The sequence below is a fragment of the Suricata suricatta genome, chromosome 6 (assembly GCF_006229205.1).
Source record: "Suricata suricatta isolate VVHF042 chromosome 6, meerkat_22Aug2017_6uvM2_HiC, whole genome shotgun sequence".
Classification (NCBI taxonomy): Eukaryota; Metazoa; Chordata; class Mammalia; order Carnivora; family Herpestidae; genus Suricata; species Suricata suricatta.
Genome location: NC_043705.1, coordinates 29,247,618 through 29,261,021, shown reverse-complemented (window position 1 = coordinate 29,261,021; position 13,404 = coordinate 29,247,618). Strand labels below are relative to the sequence as shown.

Sequence of the window (13,404 nt, the reverse complement as noted above, 5' to 3'; positions counted from 1 at the left end):
TAGCATTTCTAAGGGACACTAAAGGAGCTAGTATATATATATATATATATACATATATATATCTCATACCCAAATAGTGCTCTTGAGGAAATAACCCTTTTCTGGACTAGGGCTGTCTGCACAGATAAGAGATTCAATGAGAAGCTAAATTATTACATACCATGCCTGAACAGAGAAAAAGTTAAAGGTGAAAAGTCAAGGGGCTAAGCATATAGCAGTAGAGAAATTCTGCCAGAAAACACACAGTGTGGAAAACTTTTACCAGTTACTGAAGGAGACCAATGGGCAATATCCAAAAGGAAGAATGATGTTTCTACCAGGCTAGGACCTTAGGATAAAATGAAGAGCCATTTAATTCCCAAGAAAAGCACTAGTTTATTATAGGAATACACACCAAGACAGGTCCTATAAAAGTCTATTTTATCAACAGAGACACAAAGAAAAGCCCACAGCCAACTTACTCAATGGATTCTACTGCAGAAAGCTAGTTAAAGGTTAAAGAACTAGGCCCAAGGAAAACTACAAATGACCAGGACATACTACAAACCTCAAGACAAAACTTAAACTGGGAACGTGTATCAATCAAGATACAGCAGAAAACAGATGGTAAAATCAACTAAGTAATTCAAAGATGTTTTAGGGACTATGCTACAAAAGTATGGGGAAAGTACAGGGAAATCACCAGGCTGTTCGGGTACTTAGGTTAGAAGAAACAAGAAGAGCAGAATCCAGAGAGTAAGGTGGGTACAGAATACCACCCAACAGGGGCTATAACAGAGCAATAAGCAGGGAGGCAGCTGGGGGAATAAAACCCCAGCCTCTAACTCCTATCTCCTCAGACCTCCTACTGATGGCCCCACTGGCACTAGTCCTTTGGATTAAAGGGCAAAGGAGCCCTGGAAGCAGTCCCAACAGGTTAGGTCCCTGGGGCAAAGAACAGGATGAACAAGGGTAGAAAACATATATGGAGGGGCAAACAGAAGACCCATCCCATGTTAACTAATAACTTCAATATTTTAAGTACATCTTATTTCAGAAGTATTTTAAATTTACTACCTTTTTTTTTTTTAATACATCAGGGACTATGTTTAAGGAACTCTTCATGTATTATGCACAAAGAATTAAAAGATCAAGCAGCATTGGGATACCCGGGAGGCTCAGTAGGTTGAGCGTCCCAACTCTGGATTTCAGCTCAGGTCATGATCTCGTGGTTTGTGAGATGGAGCCCATGCTGGTGGTGTATAGCCTGCTTGAGATTCTCTCTCTCTGCCTCTCCTCTGCTCACGTGCTTGCACTCTCTCAGTCTCTCAAACTAAATAACCATTAAAAAGGAAAAAAAAAGTCAGGCAGCATTGTTTTTCAGTAAGTTTTTCCAATAGCATACAAAGGCCTAGACTATCACTGTGTTCTCTATCTCAAGAACAACATCAATTTACTTATTCTACCATTTTGCACAGACAGGCAATATGGTGTTAGTCTAAATTTTCTCACTTTCCTCAAATAGTATGCCTTCATAAACCAAAATCAGACTAGGTTTTATGACTGTGGGTCTATTCACCAAACTTTATTCTTTAAATATAACTAACATTTATTTCATGTATTTATAATGAGAATTTAGAGGCACCTGGGTGGCTCAGTCAGTTGAGCATCCAATTTTTCATTTTAGCCCAGGTCATGAGCTCATGTTTCATGAGACTGAGCCCCATGTCAGGCTCTGTGCTGACAGTGCAAAGCCTGCTTGGCATTCTCTCTCTTGTCCTCAAAATAAATAATAAATTAAAAACTCTTTAAAAATTTTTTAAAATGAAACAAAAAACAAAAACAAAAAGCAAATGGGAATTTAGATCAAAAACATTAAATAAACTGTAAACATAATAGGACCAGCGTGGATATTTACAGAATTATCACCCTATAAAACAAGTTTTTACAATCGATGAGGCCCAGCAAAAAGAAAGACAAACTTATCTGTGATTTATTTGATGGAGACATAAGCCAACACAGAATAAATGATAAAAACACACTAAGCCTACATGAACTAAATTACTTAGGCAATACATCAAATCTAGCTATATTATAATGTCTAATATTAAGTAATGGAAATGTAAAACCAGGATCTCATATGTGCAAATTCAGTCTAATCATAACCTAAGCTTGAAATATGGTCCATAATCATATTAAATACTTTACATACATTACTTAATTTAATCTTCTCAATCCCTATGGGGTAAAGTTTTTATATTATATTATTACTGAAAATTACTAAGAAGACTCCAAAGCTGAGACTGGCATATACTGGACATTTACAGTACTGACTCCATTTTCCTAACACCTATCAGAGCCCTTTCTGGGTGTCCCTGTCCTCAAGAAGCATACTTGAATTCCAGACCAGAAGGGAGATCTTCATCACAGAGTCAGATATAACAACTACTTTCCTCTCACTCATAATTAGTGAAGAATTGGTATGTTACAAAATTCAAGTTTAGGGCAAATCTGTTAGGGGCTTCTAGATCATGTACTTCTAAAAAAGACATATGGGGGCGCCTGGGTGGCTCAGTCGGTTGAGCGGCCGGCTTCACTCAGGTCAGATCTCACGTTTGTGGGTTCGAGCCCTGCGTCAGGCTCTGTGCAGACAGCAAGCTCAGAGCCTGGAGCCTGCTTCAGATTCTGTGTCTCCCTCTCTCTCTGCCCCTCCCCCTCTCATGCTCTATCTCTCTCTGTACCCAAAATAAATAAAACATTAAATAAATAAATAAATAAATAAATAAATAAAAAAGACATATGGAAGAAACAGTCCTTTTTTTTTTCCTGCTTGCTGGACATAGTGATGTGTACAAATATCATACCTAGAGCTTCTATAGCCATCCACTACCAGGGACAATGAACACTGCAGTGGAGGAAAATGTCAAGAACCTGGATCCGTGATGATACTTGCAAAATCTTCTATCTTAACCACCTCAAAATCACACCTAATTTGGGACTTCTGATTAGTGAGAAAATAAATCTCCCACTATTCAACCACTTTTGGAGTGGAGTTTTCTGAACTCAGCAAATATCCTAACTGATACAGGTATGAGCGAATGATAACAATAACTGATCTTTGCAGGGCTTTGTGAAAAGCACAAGCTTGATCAGATCAGACTATAAAGTTTTAAGAAACTGAATGGTGATGTGTGCATCTCCCCTAGAACATTCAACAGGAAGAACACAGAGAAGACTTCAAAGCACCTAAAAAGCCAAAACACCAAAGGGCTAGTAGCAAAGCTTGAAAAAATAAGAACATTGATCCAGGAGCACACACATGGCTCAGTTAAGCATCCGACTCTTGATTTTGGCTCAGGTCATGATCTCACAGTTGGTGAGATCATGATGGGCTGACAGCAGAGACTGCATGAGATTCTTCTCTCTCCCTCTCTCTTTCCCTCTGGCTCTGCCCCTCTCTTTCCCGTACCTCAAAAATAAATAAACTTAAAAAAAAAAAAAAAAGAACACTGATCCACATGCCACACAACACAAATCATAACACTATGGAAACTATGAACAATGATTAATAAATACTTGAAAAGTGACCAAATATGGGGGGAGAGCAGTGATAGTTTCTGATATGCAAGTAATTCCAATATGTTTCAACTGGCTTAAGGTTTTTAAAAACCTAAATTAAACTCCACTGCACACTCAAGTTAATCCTTGATGGCACATAACGAAGACCGTGTCATCTGTCCAGACACAATCACAAATTGCCAAGCTATTTAAAGCACAATTTTAAGGGGCTCTCCGGTGGTTCAGTCAGTTAAGCATCCAACTCTTGCTTTTGGCTCAACTCACGATTTCAGTTTGTGGATTCAAGCCCCATGTCAGGCCCCTCTCTCTCTCTCTCTCTCTCTCTCTCTCAAATAAATAAAGTTTAAAGCACAATTTTCAAAAGAATTAAAACAGAAGCATAACATGAATGCAACTTAATTATATCTTTATTAACAACACAATAGTGAAAAGATACTTCATAAATTAAATGTTTTAACAGAACTATACTGGCAGATGGTAGTAATCATACCTTCAGAAAACATAGGTAAAATCGATTTTTCCCACTAGATAATAATATAAACAACTTTAATATATCCCCACATCATGACTTACCTGTTGTCTTTTGGCTGCCATAATGTTCAGCTTATCCACTTCAGGTTTCAGGGCTTTATACTGAATTCCTAAGTCTTGTTCAGTGCCAGCATTCCTCAGTTTCAAGATACCATCTTCCACCTATAAAATATATCTCTAAATAAGAAAAGCTCTAAACAACAGAAATATGTATATAAAAAAGATCTGTAACACTTTATTCTTTTTAACAGCTCCTCATCAATCCAAACATCCTCATTAGTTTACATGGTCCTCAAACATTTGAGCAGCGACTACATGGGAGTTTTACGGGAAGGGGGATGAGGAGCAATGTACGGTGCTATCTAAAACAATACAATTTAGGGGCACGTGGGTGGCTCAAGACATCCAACTTCAGCTCAAGTCATGATCTCATGGTTCATGAGTTAAAGCCCCACATCAGGCTCTGTGATGACAACTCAGAGCGTGGAGACTGCTGTGGATTCTGTTTCCCTCTCTCTCTCTGCCCCTCCTCCTCTCATGCTCTGTCTCTCTCTCTTTCAAAAATAAACAAACATTTAAAAAATGAATGAATGAATGAATAAATAAATAAAAATAAAATTATACAATTTAAACTGTCCTGGTTTGGGGCACCCTGGTGGCTCAGTCAGTTAAGCGTCCAACTTTGGCTCAGGTCATAATCTCAAGGTTTGTGGGTTTAAGCCCCGCACAGGGCTCTGTGCTGACAGCTCAGAGCCTGGAGCCTGCTTTGAATTCTGTCTCCTTCTCTCTGTGCCCCTCTCCCATTTGTGTTCTCTCTCTCTCTCTCTCTCTCTCAAAAATAAATAAATGTAAAAAAAAATTTTTTTTAATAAATAAATAAACTGTCTTCATTTCTCAACTCTGGAACTCTTCTGGTACAAGGAAATGTTTAATCACTACTGAAGAGGGAAGGAATAAAAACATTATCTTTGCTACAAGTCCTGCATCAGAATCAAGACTAAACAGAATCATAGCAGAGTCAGTATGAGATACATCTAGAATAGAGGAGAAAATGGAAACTAAAGGAAAACATTCCTGGTCCACTTGGGTAACCAAAGGTCAAAAACAAACCAAATCCTAAGGAATGCTGAATTAATAAGCCTGGCCAGCAGCAGCCTCACTGTGATGGAGAGAACAAATTACAGATACCGGCCTGTACTTACAACTTTCAGCTGAACAAGTAATTTGTAGACATCTGCCATGTCAGCCAAAATAAGCAGTCGGGTAACAGCAGAGAGCAAAGCTCGAGCTGCCCGGACCATGTTGCCACGCTTCACGGAAGAGCAGGGATCATCTGCAAACTCTCCGGCAGCAGTCTTCATCAAATCACCTGTTTTATAGCATGAAAATACAAACTCATCAGAAATGAACCAAATAACTGGTCTGTATTTTTTTTAAACTACAATAAAAATACCTCGAACCACAGAATTTAAGGGCTCCCATTTTTATTGTTGTTTTCTTTTGCTTGTTTTACAGCAGTCACTAAAAAAAAACACCCTCATATACTGCTGGTGAAAACACACTCTCTGGAAAGTGATTTGGTGCTATAGATAAAGAGCCTTAAAAACACTCCTTTCCAGGGCATCTGGGTGACTCAGTCAGGTAAGCTTCCAACTCTGGACTTCAGCTCAGGTCATGATCTCATGGTTTGTGAGACAGAGCCCTGCAGTGGGCTCCAAGCTGACAGCACAGAGCCTGCTTAGGATTCTATGTCTCCCCTCTCTCTGCCCGTCCCCTACCATGTGCATGGGCGCTCCCTCACTCTCGCTCACTCTCACTCGCTCTTTCTCTCCCTCTCTCTCCCCCTCAAGATAAATAAACATTAAGAAAAGTGGGGGGGGGTCTTTAAAAAAAAAAAACTCCTTTTCAGAAAGGACCATTATATCTATTCTAAAAAGAAAAAAGAAAAAAGATGTGATTGAGGGGGAAAAAATGGATCTAATGTGATCTACCCTCACAACTACAGAATGATACAGAAATACAGCAACTATTATGTAGGACAGCCATACTTCATTAATCATCACAACAGAGACTCACCAGTATACGAAAAGGCAGAGTTGAGTCAATGACTCATTCATTTCCCTCATAGTAAAACACTGAAAACAGCTCAAATGCTTAACAATAAGCATCTAGCTAAGTCAATTATGGTATATCCTACAATTGACTATTATGCAAATATTAACATACATATAAAAAATGTTAATGTATATAATGAAACTATAAGCATAAAGAAAAGAAAATGATAGATATATGTAGCCTGTTTAAAAGAAAGAAAGAAATGGGGAGTCCGGGCGACTCAGTTGGTTAAGCATCTGACTTCGGCTCAGGTCATGATTTCATGGTTCATGGGTTTGAGCTCCGCATTGGGCTCTATACTGACTGCTTGCTCGGAGCCTGAAGCCTGCTTCGGATTCTATCTCTCCCTCTCTCCCTGACCCTCCCCTGCTCATGCTGTCTCTCTCTCTCTCTCTCTCTCTCTCTCTCTCTCTCTCTCAAAAATAAATAAAAAACAAAAGAGAAAATTTAAATAAAAAAATAAAATAAAAAACTCTCCTGAACCTAAGACCCATCGAAAGATAATGACATACAGCAATGATGTGTATACCTAACATTAAAATTGTTATCTTATAACTGAAAATGGTGAGCTCATTCATTCATTTTTTTATTCAACAAATATGAGCACCACTATATTTCAAAGTCTGACTTAGGTGCCAGTGATACAGCACCCAAAAAACAGCCATGTCCTCATCAAACTCTAAGGAGGGAGGAAGACAGACAATTAAAGGTTGATTAAGACAATACATCTAGAGGCAAAAGGCTCACAAATAAAGGAGTAATACAGTGCAATCAGAATTACAATAGCTCTGGGGACAAGGTGCTATGGGAAGATGGCAGGAAAAGCTATTTACTCATGAAGAACCTATCTCAAAAGCCTTGCAGAAAAAGGTATTTACATTACACAATATTAATATTAAATAAAAGATACTGGCTTACACAATAAAGAGAAATTCACTTATTTACTGAGAACTTAACTACACACTAAAACAAATTGACCACTAGGGTTACAAAGCTGAACAAAACTATTCTAAGTGGTTTATAATCCAGATAAAGAATGGGATCATGGCCAAGGACAAATTATGTGGCATTTTGACATACAAGCTTTAGGAAAAACACAAAAGTACATAGAGTTTCAATGGAAAAAACACTAACAACCAGTCTGAGGAAGAAGTGAAATGCCAGCAATAGTTTTATGGGAAACATGGTACTCTAAAATGGACTCTACTCTCAAAGGACTGAAAAAAAATTTGGTGTTAGAATTAAGGGAGTTAGCAGCTCAAGCAAAAGAAACAGAAACATAATAATAATCAACAATTGTGGCGCATGGGTGGCTCAGTCAGTTAAATGTCCAACTCTAGATTTTGGCTCAGGTCATGATCTTGCAGTTCATGAGTTTGAGCCCCACCGGTGCTGACAGTGCAATGCCTGCATGGGATTCTCTCTCCCCCCACCCCTCTACCCCTCCCACGCTCACAAGGTCTCTCCCAAAAGTAAACTTTAAAAAAAAAAATCCAACATTTATTAACTGTCCACTCTACAGGGGTGCCTGGGTGGCTTAGAGGATTAAGCATCTGACTCATGTTATGATCTCACAGTTCATGGGTTCAAGCCCCATGTTGAGCTCTGTGTTGACGGCTCAAACTCTGGAGCCTGCTTCGGATTCTGTGTCTCCCTTTCTCTCTGCCCCTGCACAGCTTGTACTCGCTTGCTCACGCGCTCTCTCTCTCTCTCTCGCAAAAATAAACATGAAAAATAATTTTTTTTAATTTTTTTAATGTTTTATTTATTTTTGATACAGAGAGAGACAGAGCATGAGAGGGGGAGGGGCAGAGAGAGAAGGAGACACAGAATCTGAAGCAGGCTCCAGGCTCTGAGCTGGCTGTCAGCACAGAGCCCGACACGGGGCTCGAACTCACAAACATGAGATCTGACCTGAGCCAAAGTCGGAGGCTTAACCGACTGAGCCACCCAGGCGCCCCGAAAAAAAATTTTTAAGTTGAGATACATAGTAAGAACGTGCATTTAGAATCTGAGTCCTCCAGTTTAAGTTGGAATTGAAGCAAGTGTATAGAAGCAGAAGGTAAAAATGGAAAGTCTATGGACATAGTACCAAGAATTCCTGACCCAAAGCAAGAAGTCAAAGTCATAGATACACAGAATTAACCTAACAAAAGTACATAAAATAAACCTAACCCCAGAGATGGGTCAGAAAGGCACAGTGACAGCCCAGGAAAAGAATAGTAACAAATTATAAAGGCAGGGGTTAAATGATATAATAACCTTTGATTATAAAGAGTGAGGAAAAAGAAAGCATGGAAGGTGACTTAAAGGTTTCAAGCTGGGGCCACAGCACTGTATGAAGATTTTTTAAAAAAGGGCTATGGATTTAGGAATAGGAAGGAAGACGACTTTCTGATAAGAGAAACAACGAGAACCAAGGTGATGAAAACTCAAATGCATACCTACAGATCAATGGAAGAGAAATGAGAATCCAGAAATACAGTCAATTAATTTCCAACAAGGTTACCAAGACCATTCAATGCAGAAAAATAGTCTTTTCAACAGAGTACTGGGACATGATATCCACATGCAAAAAGAAGTAACCTCTTACCATATACTTTCAAAATAGAACTTAGAAGAAAATATTACCATAAGTCTTCATGGCTTCTGATTAGCCAATAGTTTCTTAGCAATGACACCGAAAGGACAAATAAGAAGAAAAAAATAGATAAAATCGCATCATCAAAATCTGACATTAAAATTTGACATTGTGATGCTTCAAAGGATACTGTCAACAAAGTGAAAAGATCCGCAGAATAGGAAAAAATTTCTGAAAACCATGTTATGTATTAAAGATCTGGTAAACACAATATAAAAAGAACTCTTTTCACAATATTAAAAGACTTAATAATAAAAAGACAACAAATTTAAAACAGGCAATGGGATTACAAAGACATCTCTCCAAAGATATAATAAACAGCTAATAAGCACATGAAAAGATGCTCAGCCTCATTAGCTATAAAGGCAATGCATAACAAAACTCACAATGAGATACACTTCATATCTACTAGGGTGGCTGTAATCAAAAAAAAAAAATAATAATAAATGTTGGTAAGGAATACGGAGAAACTGGAACTCTCATACTCCATTGGTGGGAATGTAAAATGGTGCAGCAATTTTGGCAAAGAGTCTAGCAGCCCCTCAAAAGACTGTCTACATATGTCTGCACAAGAAATTATTCATAAATGTTCACAACAGCACTACTCAAAATAGCTGAAATGTGAAAACAACCAAAATATCCATCTACCAATGAATGGATAAGAAAATGTGGTAGATATGTACAATAAAATATTTAATCATTAAAAGGAATGAAGTACTGACACTATGCTACAATGAATGGATATATACTGCTGCAATATGAATAAGGAATCTTGTAAGCAGGCATATACCAAGTGAAAGAAGCCAGTCATAAAAGGCCATATATTATTCCTTTCATGTGAAATGTCCACAATAAGTAAATCCAGAGACAGAAGCCAGATTTGTGGCTGCCAACAGCTGGAGAAGAAAGAATGAGGACTAACTGCTAATAGGTATGGGATTTCTTACTGGAGTAATGAAAATGTTCTAGAATTACACAGTGGTGACGGCTGTACAACCTTGTATATAACTAAAAACCACTGAACTGTACACTTTAAAAGAGTGAATATTATGGTATGTGAATTATGTCTCAATAGAGACCAAGAATATCAAAGGCAGTGACCTGAAAGAGCACAGGCCTTGGAGTTGGAGATAAGACTAAGTTCTGGCTTTCCTACTTACCAGCTAATGTGACTAGACTCCACTGCCTGTTTCCTCTTCTCTAAAATATAGAGAATACTTTGCTGTGGGCGACAACTAAGATATGTATGTCTGAGTCATTGCCTTGCACTTGGAGACAATACACAGTTGGTAGAAATTATTAGGTAAAACAAGATGAGAAGACAGCAGAAAGGGTCTGCATGGTGCTTCACGAGCATTCATCTGTTCAACAATCACCTTTATGAGCATTAATACATGCCTTCTTTCAACAAATGTTTACCGAGCACCTCCTATGAGTCAGGCACCATTCAAACACTTAGATAAAAATTAACTAACCAGGGGCGACTTGGTGGCTCAGTCAGTAGAGTGTCCGACTTCGGCTCAGGTCACAATCTCACGGTTTGTGGGTTCGAACCCCACATCGGGCTCTGTGCTGACAGCTCAGAGCCTGGAGCCTGTTTCAGATTCTATGTCTCTTTCTCTCTCTGCCCTTCCCGTTTGTGCTCTCTCTCTCAAAAATGAATGTAAAAAAAAATTTTTTTTAATAAAAAAAAAATAATAATAAATAACCAGACAAAAATTCCGGGCTCCAGAGAGCTTATATTCTAATGTAAGAGGAAGATGATAAACATAATAAAGTTAATTATATAGCTGTTAAACAGAAGTACTTATGAGAGGGAGGGACAGTGGCAGAAAGGTCAGAGACAATGGGGATACAAGATACAATTTAAAACAGAGAGATCAAGGCAGGCCTCACTGAAAAGGTAGCACCTGAGAAGAGTCTTAAAAAAGGAGAGACAGGAGCAATGTGGCTATCTTGAGAAAACATTTCAAGCAGAGGGAACACCAGCTCAAAGGACCTACAGCAGATGTACACTAAAGTGATCCTGGAAAGCCAAGGAAGCCAGCACAGCTGGTAAGGAGGGAATGAGAAGGAGCAGCTTCGTAGGAGGTGCAAAACACAGATTTCAAGGGTAAAAGAACAACACTGCTCTTTCAAGAATCTGGTCTGCTACCAGGAGGGAAATTAAAGGTGTGCGCGCGCGCGCGCACGCGCGTGTGTGTGTGTGTGTGTGTAGATAGGTAGCAGTATAATGGGAGAGAAAAGGATTAAAATTAGAAGTCACAAGAAACTGCAGTGTCACCACTAAACAGGTCTCAGTTTCTACAAATGTACAACAGAGATAATAATATAGGTAATCCTCACTTTGCAAAGAAGTACAGGTCCATGAAAATAATCATGCAAGTTTTAACAGTGTAAAGTAATCTTAATAGGGAAAATTATGATTATCCTGTGACCATTAACAGTTTTTGACAAAAGGTTAAAAACTCCTTTACTCCTAATTATAAAATGGAAATGGAAATGAAAAAAATGTACAATTAGTAATTATTTAGTACATTGTAACTTAAAACATTATGAACAGTGAGAATTAGTATTTTCTTTGTGAAAAAATTATTCTGAAGTATTTTTTTTAACACTTGCCTTTTTTGATATAGACAATGCATTTCTTCTATCCCTTGGCAAACTATTTCCTCGTAAAGGTGGATCAGCTTCCAACATTTTATCCTTTGCACTTTCAACGTCATGAAATATCTCCATGAGTTTTTTTAGTGTAAAGGTTTTGATGACATCACTTCCTCTTAAACATCATCATCCTTTACAGCACATTTTCCTCATTTATGTCAATAACTTTGCCTTCACTAAGGTCTTCTGTTTATCTAGAGTCTCTTTAACAGCATCAGTGTCAACATTTCAAGTCAGCAATTTATCCTATAGCTTATTTGATGTTCTATTTAAATTTAAATTCCAGTTTATCACATTGTTTCTTTGCTGCACTTCCATCGTTGTTAGTAAATTCTTTCAATGATTACTTTTATTTTCTTTAATTTTTTGTTTGTTTATTTTTGAGAGGGAGAGAGGGAGAAAGAGAGAGTGCACGTGCGAGCACACAGCGTAGGGGCAGAGAGAAAGGGGAACAGAGGATCTGAAGCAGGCTCCACACTGCCAGCACAGAGTCCGAGATGTGGCATGAATCCACAAACCGCAAGATCATGACCTGAGCTAAAGTAGGATGTTCAACCAACTAAACCACCCAGGCAACCCACAACAATCCCATTTTGTGAAAGGGTGCATGTTGGGTTTATCACCAAGAGAGAAGAAGGCAATACAACTACACACTGAATGCACTCAATAGTTGTACAGTGACTGGTCACCAGGAGACCTTGAAAGAAGGAATGTGACAGGTCAGTAATCCTAATGCACACGTTATTCATGTCATGATTTGTAAATTTAAGAACTAGCAACAAAGTCTGTACTTCATGAATTCACTCACAGCTAATATACCATGTTAACTGAAACTTGAACCATGTTAGTCAGGGACCAACATTATTTCACTCAACTGTGGTACATGAAATCTGAGTATACTGGACCCATGCAAAGTGAGGATTGCCTGTATCTACCTCGTAGGGCTGCTGCAGAGATGAAATCAAATGTTCAGTAAAGTGCTTAGAACAGTGTCTGCACTCCCAATACTATTATCACTACTGGAATTTAGTTATAGATAGATAGAGGCGGGCAAGAAGGCAAAGAGACACTAATGACACCTAAGTGAAGAATTAAGACTCTGGATCATACAAAGAAACACATACAATCAGGACCATAGGAGGAAGTGAGAGCCGTGACAGGGGGAAAAGGAGGTTCCTGGACCCCCAGATGAGAAGCGAAAGCAGAGGCACCAAGGGGTCGGCTTCCAGGCAGTATGAAGCTGAGCACTGTTAGAGAATCTCATTTTCTCAAAAGCAGTTAAGTGAGGGTATCCTAAAAACTGAGCAGGGCAGGGGTGCCTGGGTGGCTCAGTCAGTTAAGCGGTGGACTTTGGCTCAGATCATGATCTAGCAGTTTGTGGTCAAGTTCCAAGTCCAGCTCTGTGATCATAGGACAGAGCCTGCTTGGGATTTTCTCTCCCTCACTCTCTGTCCCCCATCACCTGCCCCCCCTCCCCCGCTCTCTCTCTCTCAAAAAATAAACAAACATTAAAAAAAAAAATTGAACTGTCAATTAGTTTACTTTGAAGAGTTATCAAAGCACTCTTTCCACACACAAAAAGGCAAACAGAAAACGGCAGCAGAAAAGCAATCTGTCCAAAGTCACATGGTCAGCAGTAAAGGCTGAAAATATAACTGGGTCTTCTGGCCCTGTCCCAGTTGTCTCCAGTCAACTACATACTGCATCTAGTATTCACTACAACACAAATGAGAAGAAATTTAAGAGAATCCCTATTACTGTTCTATCTGCCATGAAATCAGAACTGTCAACATGACCATCCCCTTACGTTTTTCCCCCAACTAAGATAACAGTTAAGTTACTCTGGAGTTCAAAACAGAGACAAAGGGCAATTATAAAAGACCTAAACCAAAAAC

General features: G+C 38.8%; 1 protein-coding gene across 2 annotated transcripts in view; it reads right to left on the bottom strand.

The window, feature by feature from the left end:
- CTNNA1 (catenin alpha 1) overlaps positions 1-13,404 on the bottom strand; it is a 178,818-nt gene that overhangs the window by 111,559 nt on the left and 53,855 nt on the right. For both annotated transcript variants that reach the window (XM_029941997.1, XM_029941996.1), the window contains exons 4-5: positions 5,292-5,458; positions 4,132-4,251 (exon numbers count right to left, since the gene is read on the bottom strand). In XM_029941997.1, coding sequence (XP_029797857.1) covers positions 4,132-4,251; positions 5,292-5,458 — 287 coding nt within the window. The remainder of the gene's footprint in view (positions 1-4,131; positions 4,252-5,291; positions 5,459-13,404) is intronic.